The sequence below is a fragment of the Chanodichthys erythropterus genome, chromosome 20 (genome assembly GCF_024489055.1).
Source record: "Chanodichthys erythropterus isolate Z2021 chromosome 20, ASM2448905v1, whole genome shotgun sequence".
NCBI lineage: Eukaryota > Metazoa > Chordata > Actinopteri > Cypriniformes > Xenocyprididae > Chanodichthys > Chanodichthys erythropterus.
In genome coordinates this window covers 7431656-7458146 of record NC_090240.1, presented here as the reverse complement: position 1 = coordinate 7458146, position 26491 = coordinate 7431656, and the positions used below count along the sequence as shown (strand labels likewise).

General features: G+C 38.5%; 1 protein-coding gene across 1 annotated transcript; it reads right to left on the bottom strand.

The window, feature by feature from the left end:
• On the bottom strand, positions 1–25733 carry col9a3 (collagen, type IX, alpha 3). The gene is made up of 32 exons (XM_067370468.1): positions 25671–25733; positions 23785–23856; positions 22817–22852; positions 22438–22509; positions 22273–22326; positions 19671–19706; positions 19363–19386; positions 19105–19158; positions 18926–18979; positions 18795–18836; positions 18505–18561; positions 18357–18410; positions 18164–18217; positions 15135–15188; positions 14963–15016; positions 14740–14793; positions 14559–14612; positions 14428–14481; positions 14287–14340; positions 13981–14025; positions 11230–11283; positions 10961–11014; positions 10412–10465; positions 5730–5801; positions 5280–5315; positions 5138–5182; positions 4979–5011; positions 2795–2941; positions 2651–2705; positions 2374–2556; positions 1195–1272; positions 1–185 (listed from the first exon to the last, which is right to left on the bottom strand). Exons 1-32 carry the CDS (start codon positions 25731–25733, stop codon positions 1–3), a joined length of 2037 nt encoding a protein of 678 aa, XP_067226569.1.
• Positions 25734–26491: the final 758 nt, after the last annotated feature.

Sequence of the window (26491 nt, the reverse complement as noted above, 5' to 3'; positions counted from 1 at the left end):
TTAATGGTTCTTGGGGTTGGAGGACTTCCCATGAGGCATAGCTCCTTGGCACGCTGAAGTGTCACAGATTCCAGGTGATCCCTGGTGTCCTGGTCTGCCGGCTCTTCCGGCTTCTCCTGGTTCTCCTGGATCTCCAGGTGCTCCATCACGGCCATCTTTGACAATGCCATTCACGCCTGGCAGACCTGATGGCCAGAGAGAAGAAATGATTAGAATAATATAAGACAATGATTTGCAAGGAACTGAAAAAAAAAAAAGAATCACACTCCATTGTCGAATTGAATAGCAAACAACTCTTACTGTACGCACCGCAACAGACTTTAAAAAATGGTGGTTGAAATAAAATACTGCGTGGAGTCAACCAATCAACAAGCTGAGTGAACTCAACCAATCAGCATGTTCAGCGTCCAAGTTCTATCTCCAAAAGTTCCTGAACTTTGAAAAAGTACTTCCTCGTGAGCAGGGACTTTCTGAGGGAGTCATTTTTACTAGAAACTTAATTTAGACCCTAGTTCCTGTGGTCGAAACACAGAGTACCAACCCAAAGTCCCTAGTTCCTGGGGAAAGTTCCTATGGTGGAAACATGGCTTTATAGTTAGTAGTTATTCTACTTTATATCTGCATTTAAAAAATATATTTAGATACCACTTATAGTACATTTGAACCCATAGTGTACTACAAGTATTAACTAAATATATTTTTTAAATACAGAGATAGTATATTAAAAGCATATATAACTTCATATTTCATGCTGTCTCAAAATAGCACAGTTGAGTACAGATAGATGTTCTTAAGATGACCTTAAAAAGTACTAAAGAAGAAGTTTTAGTATATTAAGTACAAAATTAGTGCATGAAAATATAGCACTTTAAGTACTTTATAGAAATGTACTTTTTTTCACCTGGGTGTTGATGAGAATCAATCCCGGAGTGTTCTTTGCCGAGAAAAGTGGTTGTGCGTTTTTGACATTTTTTAATATTTAACATTGGTTACACAGCAGGACTATGGGTTAAGCAAGTTTTCATTTGACTTAATAAGCTACATTTATATAGACAAGATACAACAAACTATTTATTTGACTCTACCTGTGCATTTTTCAACCCCTGGTCCACTTTGAAAAGAGAAAACTTTGAAAAGAGAAAAGTACACTGTGTGGGGTCACACATAATGTACTTATGAAAAGACTGTACATACCCTGGTCACCCTGGTCTCCAGTGGGCCCTTCGATCGCTTTACCTATGGGGCCCTTATCACCTGGTTCACCAACATCCCCTGCAGAAATGAGATACATAGAAATTAATTTTGGACTGCATATATACAGTTATGGTATATTAATTCATGTTAGGATATCACATTGTTCCTGGGTTCATACACATAGGGTAATAACAAATAGTTTTTTTTAAAGAATGTATACTCTGTTGAAATCACACTCGCGGTATATTCTGTAGGTGCAGATAAAGCCTGTCCTGAGGAAATGTTGCTAACAATTTACAATAAGATTCCAATTATTAACATTAGTTAACATGACCTAACAATGAAAAATAATTATAAAGCATTTAAAAATCTTAGTTAATGTTAAAGGAACACTCCACTTTTTTTGAAAATAGGCTTTTTTCCCAACTCCCCTAGAGTTAAGTTTTACCGTTTTCGAATCCATTCAGTCGATCTCCGGGTCTGGCAGTACCACTTTTAGCATAGCTTAGCATAGTTCATTGAATCTGATTAGACGGTTAGCATCTCACTCAAAAATGAACAAAGAGTTTTGATATTTTTTTTCTATTTAAAACTTGACTCTTCTGTAGTTACATCGTGTACTAAGACCGACGGAAAATGAAAATTTACAATTTTCTGGGCCGATATGTCTAGGAACTATACTCTGGCGTAATAATCAAGGAACTTTGCTGCCGTACCGTGGGTGCAGCAGGCGCAATAATATTATGCATTTTCTGTCGGTCTTAGTACATGATGTAACTACAGAACAGTTTTAAATAAGAAAAATATTGAAACTCTTTGATCATTTTTGAGTGAGATGCTAACGGTCTAATCAGATTCAATGAACTATGCTAAGCTATGCTAAAAGTGGTACTGCCAGACACGGAGATCAGCTGAATGGATTCGGAAACAGTAAAACTCAACTGTTTAACTCTAGGGGAGTTGGAAAATGAGCCTATTTCCAAAAAAAAGTGGAGTGTTCCTTTAACTCTTTCCTCACCAGTGTTTAAAAAAAAAAAAAAGTTGCCAGCCAACCACCAGCATTTTTTTTTTTTAGAATTTTTATGAAACTTTCATGGCCCCCTTGAATATTTATGAATATCTGAACATCCAATATATCAAACCATGTGCTAAAAAAGTACAACATGATCAGTCTCTCACCTCGAGGACCAGGATCACCCAGATCTCCTGGCAGTCCTCTATAGCCTGGCGGGCCAAGGGCTCCAGGGTGACCAATGGATCCAACTTCTCCTTGCTTTCCTGGAGGTCCAGCTGGTCCTGGACGTCCCACGGCACCAGGCGCCAGGGGTCTTCTCAGGTTAGCAGCTAGCTGAGCTATCTGATCTGTGGTGAAAAGGAGAAGATCGTAAGACAGGTTGCATCATAAAGCTTTTCATAAAAGCAGTCTGGTAAATTTAAGGGTAAACAAACGCTGTACCATCAATCATTGAGCCACACAGTTCCCTGATGTGCTGCTCACTAGCCAGTTTACCCTGCAACATAACCACAACAGTAATCATTAAAACATTATACACCCATTAATCTATAGCATGCCATCATATATTGCCAGACAGTTACGTACAGGAACACCAGTCTTTCCAGCAACCCCTGGAAAACCTTGTTCTCCCTGGAATCCCATTGGTCCTGGTTTTCCAGGTGCCCCTCTGCCTCCGATCTCTCCCTGTGGTCCGACAACTCCTTTGGCTCCCAGTTCACCACGCTTACCAGCCTATAACATGGAAGGGGAAACATGGAGGGAATTATTGTCCTCATGTAGAAGCATAATGCATTTTGCATTTGCTCCTAGATGCCATCTAGATTGATACAGCATTTCAGTCATTCCAGCTGTACACAATATAAGAGCTATGATGATATCTTCAACACCTACAATTGAGGCCATAAGTTTGCATACCCTTTGCAACTTGAACTCAACTATATATCACTGTGCAGCACCTATAGCTGTCAACTATGGACCCTTTACATGGACTTTGATGATGAGTTATCAACATCGCAAATCTAGTAAAATTTTCATTTTTTAAAAATGTAATACACATTTATAACACTATACTTTGTGTTATTTTACTTTGGCAGTAAATGACAAAAGCATTAACACTGCTGTGAGGGTTTTTCTAATACAACGGCTGTGGGAGTGATGGCAAATTTGACATCTTTTTCTCTATATTTTTTCCCGTCTTTTGGAAAGTCGTGGAAATATATTTATATTTGCTGACGTCTCCCGTCCAGAGCTATAGAAGTTTACCCAACTATGACGACTTCCGCTTCCCCCTGGAAATGTGAAAAGGGTCCATTAACCTTAACTTGAATGTCAGGGACTAGCTAGCTGAAAGATGAGACTGAATGGATGCCCTTAACAGATGAAAAATGAAAAACGGGGTTCAAGTGCGTAGTGCTGCAACCCAATCGTAATTGTTAAATTTTCAAAGGATCAGCATTCTCCCCTAAAAATGATTGGGCAGACCAAACCTTAAGTCGTAGAGACTTTAAACTGAGGGCTGGTAGTACTCACACTGTCTAAAAAGTCACCAAGCCTCACCCCGATTGGCTTGACGGAGGCTCTACAGTGATGAAAAGTATATTATAATATTAGTATATTAGCTTATAACTCCTAAACCGTTAGGCTATAACTACTTAACTGTTAGTCCGACTGACTTGAAAATTAGCATGCAGTCTTTGTCCTAGGTGCCATGATTGTCTACGAGGACACTGACGTATCTCGAAAAACATGTCTGCCACTGGCCAATGAAGTTTGAGCAGTTATCAGACAAGGTTAACGGAGGCTGATCAGAACAAAACTCGCTGGGCATGTTTGACTCACGGCCCTAGAGGCCGGGGGTGCCTTCGCATTTTTCACGTGCGTAAAGGATCGTGCAATTGTATGATTTTTTGCACACGGTCACATTTATACCACATGGCAGAACTCCTCATTCTGAGAAATTTTGCCTCTAGGACCACCTCTGTCCATCGAATTGTTCGTTAAATATTGGAGATTATTTTAAAAAACAATTTTGGTGAAGTAGTCCTAGGTTGTTGGCTCAACCTCGATAAGAGTTAAAAAGCTTTAAAAACTATATATTTTCTATGGTAAATTACCAGTACTGGCTGTAAATGGTCTTTTCCATCTATGATCGAGATGGTTACAGGCTTGCTAATTAATACGTAATACCTTTTTACGCATGTGCTTAAAGGCCTAAAAGTGCTTAAACCCCAATAATTGTTGTTCGCAGCTATATTTATTTTTATGACTTGAAGAAACTCTGTATGGAGTAGGCTGATGGTTCTTGATTTGTAATCTTGCATACTACATACAGTAGGTTGGATTAGATACTACATAGGATAGGTTCTCTATTTCTCTAATCAAGCCGACATAGGTAACCATCTTTGATTATTACCCATGATTCTGTTACTGTGCTCTTTGTATGACATTGGCTTCATTTGGAATGGCATACTAACATGTGTTCTGTATGCATAGAATGCCTGGAAATCTGCCACAATGCATTGTGCTCAAGTCTGTCACTGTTTTATTTTGTTCAAAGCAACATAAATTTACCATGGCTGATGAATGTGGTAACATGGAAATAATGTTAATGAATGTATTGTCAATGAAAATACATCAAAATATATAATTGAAAATGAAAAAAAAGAGAGATTGGGAATCATATTTTGGTTTTAAAATAAAAAAAACAGGCAAATAATTATAAAAGCTTTAAAAAATAGGCAAATTTACAAAAAAAGGAAAAGATCTCACCTCTCCTTTCTGGCCGACAGGACCATATGGACCCTGAAATAAGATGAAACAGAGTCTGTCTCAGAAATGTTTACGTTCAGTGAAAACGAACAGAAGACTATTGAGACTTTCAGCTGAATGTGTCAAATGAATGTGATTATAAATGAATGATTTACATACGGGCTCTCCGTTCTCCCCTGGTAAACCATCACTTCCAGCAACTCCCTAAAACACATGAGCACACATCAGTATAGAAAAACATGCAGACGGTTCATTGATTTTCATCATATAGTTCTTTCCATCACACAGTATGTGTTCTCACCATATCTCCTTTAGGCCCTCCAGCTCCAACTGGACCCTGAGAGAGAGAGAGAGAGAGACTCAGATGTGTTTGAATAAAAAGCAAGTGAAAGTGTGTGCACTGGGTAGTTAAGCAAGCAGGTGTGTGTTGAGTGAAGCAGGCCTGAGAATACAGACAGGCTTTGTTCTGTCCAGAGCTCTGGACAGCAGGACACTTTGCAGTCAGATCACCAGGACCAAGAGTTTTTTCAATGTCTGTTATTGAACCAAAACTAAAATATATATATATGAATGTGAATGCATCAGTGTATGTCTCTGTCTTTAGAGGCTTTTAGGGAACAACTAGAAAGCATATTTCGTAAAGAACTTAGATGCTGGACTGATTCAAATGCGTTGAAGATTTAAGGTTACACAGGCCTAATCAAAACACGTCTAACATCAACAGATAAACAGATGTTTCTGCATCACTCACCCTCTCACCAAAACCGCCTCTGATTCCTGTTGGGCCGGGCAGACCTGGATCACCTAGAGCTCCTTTCACACCCTGTATGGGGGGGGAAAAAAGGTCATTATTAAAATTCATAAAGTGGATCAGATGACAGTAGGGCTGGGTATCGTTCAAAAATTTTCGATACCGAGACGATACCGATACCTTGACTTCGATACCGATACCTAAACGATACCTTTTTCGGTACCAGTTTTATAAAATATGTTTAAACAAGATTACATAACCTCAAAAAAATCTTTGGTTTTATATTTTAACTTTGTTGACTTTTTTCAGACTCAAGGACTCATCTCCTGAGCCACTGCGGGGAATAAAAAAAGCACAAATTAAAAAAATTTACCCAACACAATAAATCAGTGCAAATAGTTTTAATAAAGTTTAGTTTTCAATGCAAAAATTAAGTATGTGAGGCTCTTTTTAAATCACTCAGCAATTGTTCTTCAAAAAATTAATTATTATTAACAAGATCAAAGCGGAAGTAAGAGTGACGCAAGTTCGTTGTCTTACCGTGAAATAAGAGTTCTGTGTCTTTATTAAAATCAACACATTAATGATTCATCTCTCATCCACCCGCAATAAATTTGAATGTTATTATTTTATTTTTTTTTTATTACTTGGCCCGACCCGCAAATTATCCGCAGTATCAGGAGGACGCTGATACCTCTTTTTCAGCAGAATTGTTCGCGTTCTGGAGCCAGAGGCAGAGCCATGAACCGGTCGCGTGTTTCCATAGACTTGAGGGAAGAACGCTGATGTAAAGCTGCTGTGTGTTGTACCTTAGACTACAAAAAACATTGCGCGTTCCGCTGTTTCTGCAGGCAGTGCTACACTTTTGTTTTCTGTTAACAGTATCTGTAGTGAACCGGCTGCTCACATAAACAGCCGTTTCTCACCCGTCCATTCGGAGATAAACTGGAAACGAAACCGTTGATTCAATCGCCCTCTCGCACATAGGGTCTCTCTCGCGCGTATAGTTTTATATATTTAGATATAAAAAACAATGTAGCGCAACGTTACTTGCTCCTCAACGAGACAGCGAAAGCATTTCTCCGCCGCTCTCCTCGGCTCCATTCTGAGGTACCGAAATTTGGTACCGAATGACAAGACACTTTTCGATACTCGGTAGTATCGAGGCAGTTCGATCGGTACCTAAAAAGTATCGAGTTCGGTACCCAGCCCTAGATGACAGAGCTTTGCGCAACGATCAGCTGTGTGAGCAGAGCAATGGTCAAAATAATAATTTCCATTTACTATCAGTAAACCCAATCATATGCCTTCAGAACACTAGAATATAAGACACATGTCGCACCTTTATAGCCATACTTGATAAAGCACAAGCAGGAATTTTAATAAACAATTCTCCTTTTGTGTTATTTGGTTTAAATATCTTTCGACAACATCATGTTTTCCAATTAATGACTGAATTTTCATGTATCTGTATTGGTTTGGCCTAAAATCTTAGAACTGGTTCCTTTTTATTCCTTGGGTCACATCAGTCAAATGTAAAATCATGCATTTTGGCCATTTTTAATTTAAAGTAACTGCCATGCCCTAAAATGTTTGGGAATTTTCCAAATTCTTATAACTTTTGCTGTAGTTTGACTTCTTGGGTTGCAGTGGCAGTACAATTATACCATACTTGTCATTGGCCATTTTTCATTTCATTGAAAATATCCTTGTTCAAACACCTCCTACATCATTTTTCTTAGACACCAAAAATAATTCTGCTGTAAAAATAGTTTGGTGCTATTGGTCAAAATGAAAGCAATATTATTGTTACACTGCATGTTAATTTTAATTATGACTTACTGAAGCACCTGATGTAAAATCACTGGAGTGCTGTATTCAGTCAGATGTTTGACATTGGTTTGTTTGGTCCTGTAATTGTGGCTGTATTTGTTGCTTTAAGGCCGCATTTACACAATTCTGATTTGTTGACATATCCAATTTTTTTGACGACCAGCTTACATCTTTTAAAAGTGACCCATATCCGATATCCGTATTTACACTATGCACTTGGCGACACAACCCAAGGTAGATGTACTGATCTGGAAAAGCTTAGGCCGTAAAGGAAGTAAAAATGGTGCGATTTACTATAGATGCAGATAAAATAATAATACAAGCTTTTGTTTTCCACACCATCTTTAAAGGTCAAAACATTGGTCTCTTAAGGCAGAGAAAAAAAGAGCAGCATGGGCATGAGTCATGTGATCGCAGTTGAGTTGAAGTCATTCGCCATTGTCGCTTATTCACTGATGTACGGTACGACTGGCATTGAGAAAGGAATATCCGATCTGTCTTGAACCATGTAATGTAAATGCGGCTTTAGTTGTCATTTGTTCAGCTGCGAGAAGCCTCCCACCACCGGTGTCCTCTACAGATGGTTTTGCTCTATATTTGGGGTTCACTGTCTGTATATGTCCTGGGTTTAGTGGAGTGGTCATGCTCTGTGGGAACACGTACCCAATCCTAGCTTACATTACATTTTTAATAATTTCATTGTGCAGATAAGTTTTTTTTTTTTTTTTTGTCCCGGTCCCATCCTATGCACTAGAGTTTAATTTTGTTAATGAAAACTAAAACTTTTCGTCAACAAGCTTTTTTCCATGACTAGGCGAGACGATGATGAGGTGACACCAAGATCATTAAACGATAATTGTGAATATATAAACATGCAATATGATTGACGAAAAAGACAAGACTAAACTGTAGTTTAAAAAAATTAAATATCACAGACCGCTGTACAAGCCTCTACTACAAGTGTTCATGTTTGCGGTTGCCAGATTTCAAACCTTGAGAAATCCAACTGTAAGAAATCCAAATATGGATCTCGATTGAATTGTTTGCGATGTGGTTTCTAAATAAATGCACTTGCGCAACCTCTGTGTGACAATACAAAGGTTTTTTGTTTGTTTTTTTGCTTTTATAATAGCATTATTTCAATTATTTGAATTACTATTAGGAATTTCACAGTTTTCATTTTTGAGACAAGTTCCTTGTTTTCGCCGATAGCCTAGTGGTTAGTGTGCCGACATATGGCGCAAATGCGTTCACGGCGACCCAAGTTCGATTCCTGTCTCGAGGCCCATTGACGATCCCGCCCCTCTTTCTCCGCCCAATGCTTTCCTGTCTCCTCTCTACTGTCCTCTCTGAATAAAGGCACAAAAATCCCATAAATATAACTTAAAAAAAAAAAAAAATGTTTCTTGTTTTACCAGTTTTTATAATGTAGACAGTGTTAAATTATGATACGCAGCCTATAATAAAACATTACACTTACACGCGATTTAAAGGGGCCGCAGCCTGAATCGGTGCATAGTTAATGATGCCCAAATATAGGCTGTTAAAAAAATTAATTAAAAAAAATCTATGGGGTATTTTGAGCTGAAACTTCACAGACACATTCAGCGGTTAGACTTATATTACATCTTGTAAAAACTGGTTCTAGGGAACCTTTAATTTATGTATGTTATTTATTTAATAGAATGTAGTTTTTTTTTTTTTATAGAATTTTGTAGTGAAGTCTCGTTTACATAATAAATTATAAGGTAACACTTTATTTTAGTGTCCTTGTTACATGTTACATGTACTTACCATAGTAATAACAGTAAATAATGCATAATTACATGCTACTAACCCTCAACCAAACCCTTATCCTACCCTAACCCTATAGTAAGTACATGTTGTTAATTAATATTACTCTGTACTTGAATATATAATTACTCTGTAACAATGACACCTTAAAATAAAGTATAACCAATTTTAGTTTAGCAACCAAACCATACATTGTGAGTATGGAAATATTTGGATTTGTGCCCAATGAGAGGTAAATGAGCTCATATATTTTGTGTTCTGTTGTGAACTGCTCAGCTGATTTTCAGGTGATATTTCATGTGTTACTACACTAGACTTCACATGGATTCTCTTGTTTCTCTTTTGTTCACTTTTAATCCTAAAAGCATCATTTAATATGGTAAAAGAAAAAAATGCTCAAGATCATATATTTTTACTTGTCAAAATAACTGATTCTGTAAATGATGGTGAATATGTTGATTCAACAAGTTGATTGTTGGCAAATTAGGCACATATAATAATGTTTTATCTTGTGGGTTTCGGTTTTTATCTCACCTCACATTCAAATTAAACAGAGTTTGTGCTTGTTAGTCAAGGTAAGTCACATTAAGTTTATTTATATAATGCATTCTCTACACACTGATAATTGTTTCCCTTTAATTTGTTAAGGCTAGGTAATTATAATAAATGACACTATAATTTATGTTTATTTTATACTTATACTTTTCACTCATGTTCCATATACCATTACATTTGAAGGATTTGTTGTGGATTGAGGGAAATAAAATACTGTTAAAGTGTTTAGAAGGTTTGCAGACGTTTCATTTTGTATACCATACATTACATTATTTCTGAATGTAATAATAAAATATGACTTATTTTTGTTGTTTTTCTCTGCAGTGCAATTTTGACTCTGTGTGACATATTCAGGAGTGACTTATTTTCCAGAAAATACAGTAATATGTGCGAACAATGAGATTTGACTGTGAGCAGAGACACCATAGACACCAATTATTCGAGTATTCCTGTTGTTGCACCTGACATTATCCCATTAAATATTATCATTTGTAACTTACCTGGAATCCTTTAACACCTTGGGGTCCAGTGTTTCCAGGTAGTCCAATGCCACCCTAATAAACAGGCAGATAAAGCATCATCACATGCCTTGAGCTTGACAATGAACAACCACAAATCTTTTCCTAATAGTAGCACATGACATCAGCATCTTTCAGGATCGAGCTGTTTGACTTTCTGTAGCAACAAAGATACACCTCTAAATGAGCAGTCTGTCATGACACCATCACCGTACTAGTGTAATACCGTGCTATTGTATGTTATGAGCCAATTTTAGATCCTGCAATTCGAGACAATTCTTTCATACAAGGGAAAATGGGGATGAAAAACACTAATAATTTTCACTTGTGGTGTCAAAATCAGTGAATCAGCAAAATGGACAGGACTCAGCTGTTTAAAAAAGGTTAAATTTGTATGTGTGATGGGTTAAGCTGAAACACACAGTTTACCTTTATAAAGTTTTACATGACAACTTTATTAAACTTGGTCAGTCTGTGTTTGATCAGTGCCTAATGTTGTCACAGCAATGGCTGTCTCCTATTGTTACTTACAGCCACTCCTCTGGGTCCAGTCTCTCCTCTCTCTCCAGGGATGCCAATCTCGCCCTGTGGGAGGAGTCATCTTCAGTAACCATCAATTGTGCATAACAGTGTATCAACAACCTTATCTCGTAAGTAAGATCGCCTAGGTAATGATCTTACTAAATGACCTGTCTAATTACAGAATTCGAAAGTAAGTAAGATCAGCTGAAAATCAGCATGCATTACCATGCTATGGCTCTCAAAAACTGTTCATATCAGGTCATAAATCAGATACATACAGGTATACCTGGCTCTCCAGATGGTCCTGCTTCTCCCATCTCTCCTGGATTGCCCTGAATGGGGAAGGATTGTTGAATTATATACCATTTTTAGTTCAAATCTACTTCAGATGATCTTCCAGTCTGATTCATTTAGAGTCAGAAACACCAGACCAAAAAAGGAACCAGGAACAAAGTACCACAAACAATATGTCAGCTGTCTGAAAGCAGCGTGAGAATGCAAGGCTTGAGACTGGGGGAAGCTTACCGAGGACACTTGAGCTGGGAAATATTGAAGCATAAAGTCGTATTCCCTTCACATCTGTCACAATTGTTCTACTTCATGTTTCACCTTTGCGGTTGAATACACCACAGATTTCACATCCTTATTTTCTCACATCCCTATTCCCTGTTGTATTATATTAATTATACATTTCATGATTAACTAAACTTCAACAAAATAAGCGCATAACTCTTTCACGCCAAGTGATGCTTGAGTAATCAGGGATATTCCAATTTCCAATTCCAAATCCGTGTTCCATCAATAGTTCCACCCTAATTTCTGCTGAGAAGCTAAAACACAAGGACAAGAAACGAGGATGTACAAATAAGGGAATTGAGAAGCACCCTAGGTTGGACCTTTTGGAGCTTATTTATTAGAGTTGCAAAATTCAGCTCTATCGCCCTCTCCAGCTTTATAGGCTTAGAGAGTAGAGTGGACACAGATTATGTTTTTTCGCTTCTCTAGGAGAACCATGTTTAATCCTTGCATCCTGCTTTGCAAGGGCTTAGGCACAGAGTATGGACTAACATTTGCAGTTGGTCTAGAGTGATGCTGTGGTACAGCATGCTCCTCTGGAGCTTAGGTCCAGGGTCGGATTGATAGAATTGCTATACAAACCCTATATTATCATTCATGGCCCCCTCCTGAGGGAGAATTGGCACAGGAATGGAGCAGGTTTTGGTTAAAAGAAAAACTGGCATCTGAAACTGCTGCTTTCTGCAAACATACTTTCAGATTAGATTGTAGGTTGGGCATATGTCTGAGGACATCCTGCTTCCCAAGATGGGAGTAGCACTGGTCAGTGGCTGTAAGTGGAGGCAGATTGACTTTGGCATCTCTCTTGCTCTGCTCTGATATCCTGAAAGTATCTTTTTGCAGGGTAGAGCTATATTCTCCCCTATGTTAGGGTCTAAAGTAGAATTGCTCGCTCCCCTGTGGATGGGTTGCTTAGCAGATAATCCCTTAGGGAATTATGATGGGCAGTCCGCAAGCATCCCTCTATTCCGTTTGCTTCCCTTCCCAAATATTGTTGGGTGTTGAAGTAGGAATATATGCTCCCCTTAAGATGGATGCTTTGATTGGGAAGTTCCTTCACTCAGCTCAGGCCTTTAAGTAGCACCTCCTTGGGGTATAGAGTCTGGTGGATGAGAGTTATTGGGTAAACTGCAGTATGTCCTTCTCTTGTTTGCCTCCCTTCCTGAATAATGGTAGGGACGTATGATTGGCTTGCTTGGATGGCAATACTGAAGGCTGTAGCTTGGTCATTATGGGCTATGTATTAGAAAAACAAGTACTTGTCCACACCTTGTCTATGCTTTTTTTTAACACCCTGCATGCTCCATTTGGTAGGCTGGTCCCTAAGAGGATTCTCAGTCTGCTGAGGCCCTGGCAAGGCATACCAGAACATAGCCCTATGCTCTTGGGGCTTTGGACTGAGGCCTGTCCTGCAAAGGAGGGAGGAAGGTTGTACCAGCCAGGCCTTCCCTTGCTATGGAGCTAAGATGCTTGGTGGTTTTTACCTAGCACCTGGGAATATTGGCTCAATATTGTTTTGGTTTTTTTGCAAGTCACACAGGATGTGCCCTTGGGCTTCACGCATTCTTGACTCTGGCTTTGTTCTGTAGAGTCATTTAGTGCTATGCCCATTATGTTTGTGCATATTCACAGCTTAGTGAGGCAGGCACTCCTTTTGCATGGCGTAGTGGGTATTGGTTCCCCATAGTGTCAACACTAAGATGCAGGTTGCATATGCAACCAGGTTCCCTGAAAAGGGGAATGAGATGTTGTGTCTCATTGCCATGCCTCGGGCTTGCCTGAACATCTCCTTCAGACAAAAAAGTTGATGACGTGTAACTCAGTTTCCCTTTTATACTCAAAGGCGATCCAAATGTGATGTCATGGACTGCCTTCTGCCAATGATTATTAGTGTTTGTTTACACCTGCCTCAGACACTGGTCACACTGATGGCGTTCCTCATAGCGTCAACACCAAGACGCAGTGTCTTGTTCCCCTTCTCCGGATATACGCAGCCTGATATGTTCAATAGTATAAGGGGCCATTCACACAAAACATGTTTTTGTGTTTAAAAGCAAGATGCAGGGCAGTGGAATAAAAGAATAAAAAATAAAAGAACTTCACCCGTGAGACAATGCAAAAGATGCAAGTGCAAAGGAAAAAATGTACATATAGAGCAAGTTCACAAAGAAAAACTGAGCTGATTTATTTCCCCTCTTCAACAGCACTGCACATTTTGTACAGCTCTCTTATAAGAGACCAGGTTCAGTTCACACAGGTCTCTGATAACAAGCTGAGGATCTGAATCATGTATGTAAATATTTGCAGCTGTTCAGATGCTCCATCATATGTGCCTATCAAGAACAATGCCTTCTGCTGACTCTAAATAATCATAAACTGATTATATTTTACTGTTAAAACAGCTATTAATTGCCTTACTATCATGTAACTTGCAAATAGATTGATATACTTACCACTACTCCTTTGGCACCTTTTGCACCAGCTTTTCCTGGCAAACCCTGAATTATACACAGACACATGTTGTGAGTTGTACAATGATACAAAAAACAGTGCACAATGTTACTGAGGTAGCCTACTCAAAAGTTATTATCAAACAGAACAACCAAAATGATGTCCAAGGTAAATTAAACCTTTGCAGATTTAAAAACAAACAAAGATGAATGACAAAAGATCACATAAATTACACTATATTTATTCATATTCATATTAATATTTAATCTGTGTGCTTAGCTTTTCAACAGTGTAATGGTAATACGTACAGGCAGACCATTAGGTCCTTTCTCACCAGGTACTCCAGGTCTACCAGCATCCCCCTATGAACACAAACATACACCATCAGCATCACTATTGTTTGACACAGAGAAAGAAAGCCTAGACGTGTCTAAGCAAAAAACAATTACCTTTTCACCATCTAGTCCTTGAGTCCCATCCTTCCCATCCCTGCCAGGGATGCCCTAAGATCCACAGAAAGCATTATTATAGGAAAATCTAATGGTCATCATAACGGCCTGCAAATAATACATTTCCTTACAGGTTCGCCTTTAGGTCCTGCACCTCCAGGTACTCCCTTGGGGCCTATTTTTCCCTATTGAAAGGATGACATTGACAATATTTCAGAAATAAAAGCCTAGAATATAAACTATACTAAAAAAGAATTAAGGATCTACAAGTGACTACATCTAATAAGTAATACAAAGACAACATTTTCTTACTATCTCTCCTTTGGGCCCTTTGAAACCTTGAGGTCCTTTTTCACCAACATCACCCTATCGAGATAATTCACACATCAAACTTTTATTAATGAGATTCCCTATTGTAAAATACAATATGGAGTACAATAATGATGTTATTTTACTCTGTGGTATAACAGAAACAATGTGGCACTAACATACACATTTAGAATAATGTGCAAACTTTAAGTACTGAAAAACTCACGGTTTTTCCAATGATGCCAGCAATTCCAGGTTTTCCTCTGAAACCAGGCAATCCCTAAATAGAGAAGTAGATGCAAGTGATGAAGGGCACAGCTGTTTGGAAAAACAATCTGAATCAATGTAATAAAATGTGAGCTGAAGTCATGTGTAGTGTGATATTAGTGATGTCTTACTCTGTCTCCTACTGCTCCGACTGGACCCTGAAGCCCCCTCAGCCCTCGAGAGCCCTTCAATGACCCAGTGGAAACAAAAGAATGAATGGAAGGAAAAAACAAGCTTCTAAAATTATGGCATTTCCCACAACACACAATACTGTCTGCGTCACAGACACTTTTGAAGCAGTTGTAAAATACAGTAGCCAAAGGGGATGTACCGATATCACTTTTTCCAGAACAAGCCGATACTGATTTTTGGTACTTGCCGATACCGAGTACTGATACCTGTAATAGCATTTTTAATTTTTAAAAATATTGTGCATAGAAATCATAAGAATATGAATCAAATTAGTTGGCTTAGCAAATAGATATTTCCTTCAGTTATTTTCATGCCTAATTATGCCTGTTAAAATGTATTGTAGGAGCTACTGTTAATTTCATTGCTCGATCATATTTTATATTTAATTTAATAGCACAGTGAATATTTAGAGCTGCTCCAGCAGGGCTCAACCAGTCAAGAGCAGTGAGTGATTTTTTTCTTTGTCTTTTGTTGTTTGATTAACATTAAATCAAAGACATGTGTAGGTTTATTTGGCTGCTGTCACTTTAAGAGCTGCACGTATCTAACATACTGTTACACATGCGTTTTCTTTTTCATCTGATTATGTTCACTTAAGACATTCATTCTGACATAAACTACAATAAACATAAACTACAATAAACTAATATGATCAGATTAACCTAGGGTCTTCATACCAGGTGTCAACCAGGCCTCAAACAAGAGCCGTAACCACCATAACCATTGAGGGAGACAAACCCCACCCCCACCTACACAATGATCGGATATGGCCAAATTGTCCACCCCAATATTTGCTATCGCTATGTTTCCATCCAAAGTTGCGAAATTAACTTGTGCGCAAAATTGGAATGTGTCATAAAACATTTGCGAATAAAGCAGCGTTTCCATCTAGTGAGAGAAAAAAAATCAGTAACGCAGCATTCACACGGATGTCAGCATTAACACTTGATGGAGGGCGTGTCTGAAGCTTGTGTTGACGCGACCCCTATAGTGATAACAGCCACATTACTTTCCAGTGTTGCATGAATGCAATTGGCTAGCGACTGCTCTAGAGTGTTTACATAAGGCGATCTGATTGGCTGACGCCTGCGTTGGCGCTTGAAAAGTTGAGAAATCTTCAACTTCTGCTGCTTGCAACATGAGTGAAGCAATGCGACAGAACCCACAATTAATTTCGGTTCACCTATTCAAAGTAAACGAGAAGCGTTAACGGCTACGCCCCGTGTAAATGCAACGTAAGCGTGTTTCTATTGTAGTTTATGCGCATGTTGTTTTATTGGATAAACAATTTTTACCTGACTCAAATGAGTGCATCCGTTTTTTTAATGCGCATTTTTAGAATCTTGGCATTTCCATATCACATTTCGATATCCCAAAATGCACATAAAAATATGTGGATGGAATCATAGTTGTTAAACTATTTTACTATTGTTGTTGAAATGATTTAAAAAAAAAGGTTTAAAAGTTGCATTTATAGGCTGCTCTGCCTCAGCAACGATCGAGATGACCAATCAATTAAAAGAAGGCGGGCCTTACTGTTCACAGAAGATGAGTGTGAATTCCAGAGCAACACTTAATGGTGAAAAAGTGGGAGGTAAGATGCAAGTACTTAAGCATTCAGTATTTGAAAACTAATTTATAACAGAATTGTTAAACAACTAATGATGAAAACTTTTGGCTTTAATAGCCTATCATTTACATAATTCATGTAATGTAATCCGTAACTGAATGTGAGAGACAAAAAACATTAACAGAGCCATTTTCAGAATATTAGGCCTAAGATTAAAGGCCGTGACACACCAAGCTGATGACATAAAACTAGTGGCGATGAAAGCTGACTGTGTTGTCACCTCGCGTCGGCTGTGTCTCGGCCAAAAAGCTGCGCTTGAACACAACGCAAAGACTACAGGCGACTGCCAACTAGCACATGCGTTCCGTGTCTGCGTGTAAGGAAATAACTGTCTATATCAGCAGGTATCAATTGGGCGAACTGCTGAACTGCAAATGAGAGCCAGACTACAGGCAATGTGTGGAACACACCGCAAAATCTAGCCTGACAGACGCTCACCGATGGCCGGGCGTTGGGGACAGTTGACCGTCGGTGTGTCATGGCCCTTAAAGGGATAGTTCACCCAAAAATGAAAATTTGATGTTTATCTGCTTACCCCCAGGGCATCCAAGATGTAGGTGACTTTGTTTCTTCAGCAGAACACAAATGATGATTTTTAACTCCAACCGTTGCCGTCTGTCAGTTGTATAATGCATGTCAATGGGAACTCCATCTATAATACACCACTATGTCCAACTGCCTTGAGCCTCCGGTGTGTGAGGTCTAAATGCACTCTGACGCCGGAAGTGATCTCTCACACTCATTGTCGTCTACACGCGAGAGATCACTTCAGAGCGCGTTTTCAGACCTCACACACCAGATGCTCAAGGCATTTGGACATAGTGGTGTATTAGAGGTAAAAAATGATATAAATACTGTTCCGTTTCTCGCACAAACCGATTGTTTCGTGTCTTAGGACATCAATGTGTCGTCACGAGCCGTAGGGTTTAATTTGGATTTGTCTGTGCCTGTTTGTTTTTTTATTCTTATAGACGAAGTTCCTATTGACATGCGTTATACGACTGACAGACGGCAACGGTTAGAGTTAAAAATCATCATTGGTGTTCTACTGAAGAAACAAAGTCACCTACATCTTAGATGCCCTGGGGGTAAGCAGATAAACATCAAATTTTCATTTTTAGGTGAACTATCCCTTTAAGAAAGAATGTGTGCACATTTATTTGTAAATACTTCAAATCAATTACAATAAATTCTAGTTCTTTTGCTGATATTTTTTTCTTTATTCCTTTTAAATCTCCCCCTCCCCCAAATGTTGAAGACACATTTAAGGCCTTGCCTCAAAGTCTTGGTAAGTGTAGTGTGTCTAGCTGAGATAAGACAGGTGTGAATTAGACCCACCTGTAAACCCACGGTCCCTGGGATTCCTGGCGGACCAGGCGGGCCCTGATCACCCTGATGGGAAGATACAGCGATAGAAACACATTACAACAAGCGGTTTTCTGCTTCAGTTTCAATCTGAAAAGTTTCAACGAAATTTCTGGACAGCTTTAGAATAGTGTTTAAATGTATTACAAGTGTGGTAAAATCTCACCTTCTCACCATCTTTCCCCAACTCTCCCTTGCTTCCTTTATGACCTGTATGACCCTAAATGAAAACACAGAAGCAACTCAGCAATCTGTAATATCTTTTGTAATAAGAGCCAGATGTTTTATCATGTTGTGTTTTTGAGATGAAGTACCTTGAATCCAGGCATTCCAGGCGGTCCAGGAGGACCCGGAGGACAGATGGCCGGACACTACAAACAAGACAATGATGCAATCAATCTGCATGCAAAGAAAAACAAGACCGCTGAAGATGTATCCTCCCTAATAAGACAACATTAACTTCCTTCAGACACAATAGCCATCGGGATTTTGAAGGAAGCTAAAATAAAGATGTGTGCTGAAAATGGGATTACACTTACAACAGAACTCTCAACAGACCACACATGTAAAGATGGATATGCTGTGGTTTTCAAGCAAATCTTACCAACAGATCTCCATTGCCTTCAGGGAGAGTTCCTGGAAGTCCCTAAAAGAATATGGAGGATACATAAAATTGGATTATTCAAATAAAATAAACGTGTTTCTGCATGTTTAGTTTGAGATGCAAGTACTTACAGGAGGTCCATCTAAGCCTGCAAGACCAGGAAGTCCTGGAAGACCCTCAGGCCCCTACAACCAATCAGAGACCTGCATCACTGATCAAGGTACCCAAATGTGTGGTTTTCATGTATTCTAGTATTAATAACAAATGATCGACAACATATTTTTGCGCAAACCACTGAGCAGACACTCACCGGTGGCCCCTGAGGTCCTGCTCCACCTGGAAGCCCATTCTCTCCAGCAAGACCCTGATATCAGAAAACACACACACAAGACCAAATGCTTGTTGAGTATCCATGCTGGATAATAAATGACCGTAACCCAACTAAGAGCCAGTGCAGAAAGCATGAATATTAGGCCCCGGTTTATGGTGGCTGCACATGAACTGAGACAGCAGGGCCTTCATTCAATCATTCTTCCTCTTATTCTTGTTTCGGAGAGACTGTACTCACCGGAGCTCCTGGTCTGCCTCTGCCCTGAGGATGACAAGAGAAGAGATCTCATGACAAGTCCTTGGCATGTTTGTCATCATGACACCATACTGCATTTTTGCTGATGTTTTGAGAGTGCAAGTAAGTTTAAGAGAGTAATAAGTGTAAGTAATGATGGATGAGAAAATGATGGTGTCAGCTCCAATTGAGACTTTCATATGATAAAGAAGCTGCACTTTTCAGGTGTGACTGGAGAACTTGTTTTGGTCCTGTGATTGAAATGTCATATGACTGTGTTTACTGTGGATTTACTCATGCTTGTCACATACAGGGGGTCCACCTGGTCCGGGAGGTCCTGGGTCTCCCTACAACAACAACAAAATAGTATGGCTGTCAAGCGATTACATTTTTTTAATCCAATTAATTACATAATGTGGTGATTTATTAATCTAATTAATCACAAATTAATCTCACATCAAATTTGGCTGAGAAATTACCCTCAAAAGGTCATATAAAGTCATTATTGTGTTAAATGACAAAAGCATCAAATGGACATTACAAAAAGTAGCTTTAGAATTTTTTTTATTTGATTCAACATACTAAACATAGACTTTTAGGCTTCAATTGACCATATGCACGAAATGTTCTTTAGAGCTTCTGCAATAATATAAGCCAGCAGGAAAACTTTAGGTGAAATGTCACTTGGGTATCGGTATATGTCCTGAGGTAGCTTTAACAGCATCAATAGTGTAATGCTTAGTTTATAATCACTTAAATAGTCAGGCTAGCATTAAATTAGTTATTTAAATGTAAGACGACATATAAAAAAAGACATGTCTCAGTGTTCCTCCTTGCAAAATTGAATTTGAACATCAGTTTTCACACTTAAAGAAAAAAGTGACAACATGCTGTAAATTAAAGCACTTTAGTTAGATTAATTGAATAAAAGTGTGCCAAAATCATGACATTTTGTGAGTACTTCACTTGACAAAATGTATTTTTAAATCTAGAGATTTTATAATGTTTAAAAAAAAGGGAATCTGAGTGAAAAATTATTACAGGAAATGGCTAATATGAGCCAATAAATGCTCCTCTGCCACCATCTGCTGGTTATAGTGGTAATTAATGTCTTTTTTATTATTTTAAATAAAAAAAGTGTTTTATATCAAATGATGTATTCCTACATCTTGAAAGGTTCGGTTTTACAAATGGAGACAATCTCAGAAGGATAAACAAATAATGTTTTTGGGCATCACATTAAAATAACACCGAAGTGCTGAAATTTTTTGCGTGTGTAATTACAGACACCGCGTTTCTTATTCAAACATTCCCAATAGCTTTGTCTTTATTGCAATCAATTTTTCGGCAAAGCCCACCACTGATAATTTTGTGTCGATGTACAGTGAGTACAGAATGACAGCTAACAGTTCACCGGAAATGCCTAAGCTGGCTTAACGACAACCAGGAAGTAACCGTGCATATGTTCAACTGTCCATGAGGGTAAGTAAATGATGACAGAATTTTCATTTTTTGGTGAACCGTTATTTATTTATTTTATTTTTTAACATGCAAATATAATTTAAAAAAATAAATAAAATTATGCTCTAAATAAGAAACTAAAACTGCCAGGAAATGTAAATGAACAAAGTAAATGGCTCTCTCCTTATGAATGAGTCATTGAATTATTGATTCACTCAAAATGCAGATTCGTTCAGAAACAAAACACTGCTGTGTGTTGCTCTGAGACGCACAACAGTTCTGCTCTGGCTTTATAGGTAATATTTTCAGTGTCAAAACTGAGCAAAAATGGAAAATATTGTGTCAACACAATATATTAACTTCTTATTTATTGAACTGCTGTAAGTCAATATCACATCAACAGCACTCCTGTTATTCAGGACAAAAACAGCACTTGTGTGATATTGCACTTGTTACTTGTGTGGTTTTGCTTAACTATATCAGATTATGTAAATATGAGACAAAAACCCTGATATCTTGAATTTTAGGGTCATTATGACCAAAATCTATAGGCTTCATCACACAGTGAGTTGTTGCCCTACTTAAAGTTCATCACCACTCAACTGTATGAAATGTCAGATGAACTACGTAGGTCTGGGGCGGGGCGGGTGCGTTAAATCACTTTAACGTGTTATTTTCCCCATAACAAATTAATTAACACATTAAATCGACAGCCCTACAAAATAGTAATAGTAAGTCTAGTAAGTTGTAAACAAAAGACAATGATGGAATCACCCCAAACTCACATTTGCAAACAGAGACAACACTATAGTTGTAGGCAGTGGTGTAGCGGACGAGCATGCATGGCCCCGAGTGTTGGGGGCCCCCCTGGAACATGATTTCTATGGACTATTTGCGGTTCACGGGGAGGCCCCGCGGATTTGTGCTACACCACTTGTTGTAGGCCTGATCATGAAGAATGTTGAGAGGAGCGCCATAGAAAGAGACACTACCACTCTCTCATGATCACTGGCTCCATCTTCACTGCAGCTTTTACTTTTACACATTTTACACTGTTATAAAATATCACATGAACTTCCCAATACACAGCTCACTGCTATCAGTCACACAGAATGATGATGATTTCTGCTAATTAAAAGAAAACCTGTGGTGGGAAGACTTCACATTCCAAGTTGGATTAGGGGAAAATCGTCTGAAGTCACCTGATTCTCATTAAAACTGCCATAAGGATCTGCTAGTGGCGGCACACTGTGCTGAGCCCACGATATGAAAAAAACATTTATGGCCACAAAATGTTTGAAAATCAAAACTACAAAGGAGTCTTTAATAGATGGAGATTCAGAGATGAATACGACAGTAGAGCTTTAAAAAAAAAAAAGTGGGTGAACAAATTATGTTTAGGTGTGGAGAGACTCATTTTACTCAACTCTTAAAAAACTGAGAGTCACTTACTGCTGCTCCTGGGGGTCCATCTTTGCCAGCTGGACCGTCCGGACCGGTCAAACCCTGCAGAGCATGACATTTTCATAATCAGCAGCCAATTATTTAGTGTTTAAATGATATCCTTTATATAAAGGAGGTTTAAAAAATCCCCCCGAGTTTGAGAATGCTGCTTACATCCACACCAGGGAGGCCAGGCAGTCCCGGGATCCCTGCGGCCCCAGGGGCTCCCGCTTTTCCTTTCGGGCCCTGCCATCAAAAGAGAAATTGATTTAAAACAGCCTCTTGCATAATATGATCTGTGGATCGATTTATTGCATCTTCACAAAAAAGCTTCACGTTTAGTCTTTGAGAGGGAATAATGTAATGTATTTTTTGCTGTCCTCACGGGCTCCTTACTGATACAAAATCTACAGAGAAGCATTGCCAGACAAAACATCACATACGAGGAAGTAGCCATTTCTGCATCTTTAGCATTGTGAATGTTAAATGCATGAGCAAAGTAAATCAGTGCTCATGAGAAGATCCGACACACAGCACATCCAGAGATACTCACAGGCTTTCCAGGAAGTCCAGCAGGGCCAGGTTTACCCTGCAGAGATAACAGTGTCTCAATCAGAACTACATTAAACACACATCTACAATCATACTCAGCAAAATCCCCAGAGTTAAATCAACTCTGCTCAGAGTACATATGCTCCCTCTCTATAGTGTTAAAGTAACACTGAAGCAGAGTTAAAGTTAATGAGATAATTAAGTGATTAATTAAGTTATGATTGAGCATTAGTGATGAACACCTGCTGTTAACAAGAATCACAGAAGAGAAACACAATAATTCCAAATGAATTCCAGCCACAGTCTTAAATGAAATCAACTGAAGACATTAAATCTCTCAAGATCTGATTAAACAATTCCACAAACAGCATATTATATCATTAACTTTAACTCTGCTTCATTTTATCTCTATGTAGAACGGGACCATATGTTCTCTGAGCAGAGTTGATTTAAATCTCTTTACAACTACATCTGTATGAACACAGTGGACAGTGCTCTGAGCTGAATAACCCTGAGAGGAGCGTGTGGAGAGAAGGGGAGCGATGCTGGAGGGGGTTGGGGAAACTCTAGATGAGTGTGTTTGATTCGAGGCTGAATGAATAGGCTCTCTGTCACTGCACTGCCACAGCCTGCACTAAGCAGATTTTCGTTTACTAAGGAAACATTCACAGCTTTCATCGTTTACATGCGTAAATTCCTGAGAGTTTTTCCTTTAACAAACGATAGACTGTAAAGACGCACAGCTTTTCTAAACAGTCCAGCCATTACTGCGCATACTTGCAATATAATGGTGTTTAGAAAATTAAATAATTATTTTTCCCTTCACATAATGAAAATCTGTTAAACCTTTCAGAAACATAAATGTTTAGAAGTTTTTCTTTTCTTTTGTTTTTCACCTAAAATGTGAAGCAAATAAAAACTGATAAAGGGAATGTAATATATATATAATTTTTCTGTGTCTATACTCACATCGATGCCATCTTTCCCTGGGGGTCCTGGTGGCCCTGGCGCTCCAGGTGTGCCGCGAGGACCCGGCCTCTCCTAGAGACATGAACACGGAATCAAGAATGAGAATAATCAAAGAAATCATACTGGTAATGTAAAAAGAAAAGAAAGAAATCCCTCAGGTGTCAGTTCTCGGCACATTTACCCTCCTGTCTAAACACAGCTAAAATTAGAAGCTAAAATCAAATGTTTTATCAGTGGGAACTAACTGGTCACAAAGTGATTTATATAGCAGTTTCATATTTCCATGCAAAAAAAGACCAATATGATGAAGAGAAATGAGTGAAGAGGGATAACACTACTAAGTTCACACAAAGATGCCATTGTGCGACGATCAAGTTACACTGTGAAAAAAAAAAAAATGTTTCGAAAGGTAACCTATTTTTTCCTCACGTTGTAACATCTAAATTATGAAGTAAGATATCTGACGTTCACTTTAAGTTACAGCAACACATCATATTGAAGGCTCAGGTAGAAATCGATGCAGTTTTAATTTTACAATACATACAGTCACTCCACAATGCATTAAAAAGCGTTTATAAACGAAAAAGCAATACAATTATACTTTCATGAATTTTACAAACTAGCTACCCACGAATTATAACTGATATGGTTTCCACAATACTCTATAGGCAGCAACCCTTAAATATACAGATGAATAGACCAAGCAACGAGCAGAAGCAGCAGGTGAATAGCTGAACTCCGGTCGGTCAATCGCATCTCTTACCTGGGCGAGTGACGATGTTAACAGCTGGAAAAGAAAAAGTAAATGAAGCGCTGAGAACACGGCCATGGCTCCTGTCCTCCCCTCAGTCCTGTGCCCTGTGCTGGATAACTCTCAGTATGATTGCAAGATAAAGGGGCAGCGCTCAGTCCGGCGGAGGGGGTGGACATGAGCTCAACAGAGACGGATCTCGCTGCGGGACATGCTCAGAATTCCACTGTTTACTGTAGAGCTCACTCTTCATCATCATCCGACACCCCATCATCGTCATCCACATCAACATCATCATCAATAATAATAATACCAATAATAATAATAAGTAAATACTAATTTCAACACTAATATCCACGGCTGTCTTATTTTCTTTGCATTCAACCGCAATTCTGACAACCGCAGGGAGACTTTAAAGGGTTAGTTCACTCAAAAATGAAAATTCTGTCATTTATTACTCACTCTCATGTCATTCCACACCCGTAAGACCTTCATTAATCTTCGGAACGCAAAAATTGAGATATTTTTGTTGAAATCCGATGGCTCCCTGAGGCCTGCATAGGGAGCAATGACACTTCCTTTCTCACGATCCATAAAGGTACTAAAACTTATTTAAATTAGTTCATGTGAGTACAGAGGTTCAATATTAATATTATAAAGCGACGAGAATATTTTTGAAAAAAATAACGACTTTATAGTGATGGCCGATTTCAAAACTCTGCTTCATGAAGCTTGTAACCATGTAACCCTTTCCAGATAAGCAACAATTGCTTCTCTAAGATCATTGCTGATGTCTTTGCTCCTTGGCATTGTTAATACACACCTGAATGTTCCAGACCAGCAAACTGCCAAAACTTCTGCTTTGGCAGAAGCAGGTCTTAAAATAAGGTAAATACAAGGTCAGATGAACAACAACACATATTTAACAACACATATCTGCTACATATTTAAATCAGTTCATGTGAGTACATGGTTCAATATTAATATTATAAAGCAACAAGAATATTTTTGGTGCGCCAAAAAAAACCAAAATAACGACTTATATAGTGATGGCCGATTTCAAAACACTGCTTCAGGAAGCTTCAGAGCATAATGAATCAGTGTATCGAATCATGATTCGGAACGCGTGTCAAACCGCCAGTCTGAGCTCAGTGAGGCCTGCATAGGGAGCAATGACACTTCCTTTCTCACGATCCATAAAGGTACTAAAACATATTTAAATTAGTTCATGTGAGTACAGTGGTTCAATATTAACATTATAAAGCGACGAGAATATTTTGGGTGCGCCAAAAACATTTTTAAAAATAACGACTTTATAGTGATGGCCGAATTTAAAACTGCTTCATGAAGCTTCGGAGCGTTATGAATTTTTTGTGTCAAATCAACGGTTCGGAGCGCTAAAGTCACGTGATTTCAGCAGACTGGCGGTTTAACACACGATCCGAATCATGATTAGATACACTGATTCATTATGCTCTGAAGCTTCCTGAAGCAGTGTTTTGAAATCGGCCATCACTATATAAGTCGTTATTTTGTTTTTTTGGCGCACCAAAAATATTCTTGTTGTTTTTTAATATTAATATTGAACCATGTACTCACATGAACTGATTTAAATATGTAGCAGATATGTGTTGTTAAATATGTGTTGTTGTTCATCTGACCTTGTATTTACCTTATTTTAAGACCTGATTCTGCCAAAGCAGAAGTTTTGGCAGTTTGCTGGTCTGGAACATTCAGGTGTGTATTAACAATGCAGAGGAGCAAAGACATCAGCAATGATCTTAGAGAAGCAATTGTTGCTTATCTGGAAAGGGTTACAAGGTTATTTCCAAACAATTTGAAGTCTATCATTCTAATTCACAAGTGAGGAAGATTATTCACAAGTGGAAAACATTCAAGACAACTGCCAATCATATCTCTCATTCGGACAGATGAGACCAAATTGGGGATGTTTGG

Coding starts and splice junctions, on each gene's coding strand:
- col9a3 (XM_067370468.1), bottom strand. CDS start 25,733: ATGGATCGTGAGAAAGGAAGTGTCATTGCTCCCTATGCAGGCCTCACT. Junction 15,189..18,163: donor CAGGGACCGTGGGTTTACAG/GTGGGTCTAATT, acceptor GGGTCATTGAAG/GGCTCTCGAGGGCTGAGGGG. Junction 2,706..2,794: donor CTGGAAAGACTGGTGTTCCT/GTACGTAACTGT, acceptor GTTATGTTGCAG/GGTAAACTGGCTAGTGAGCA.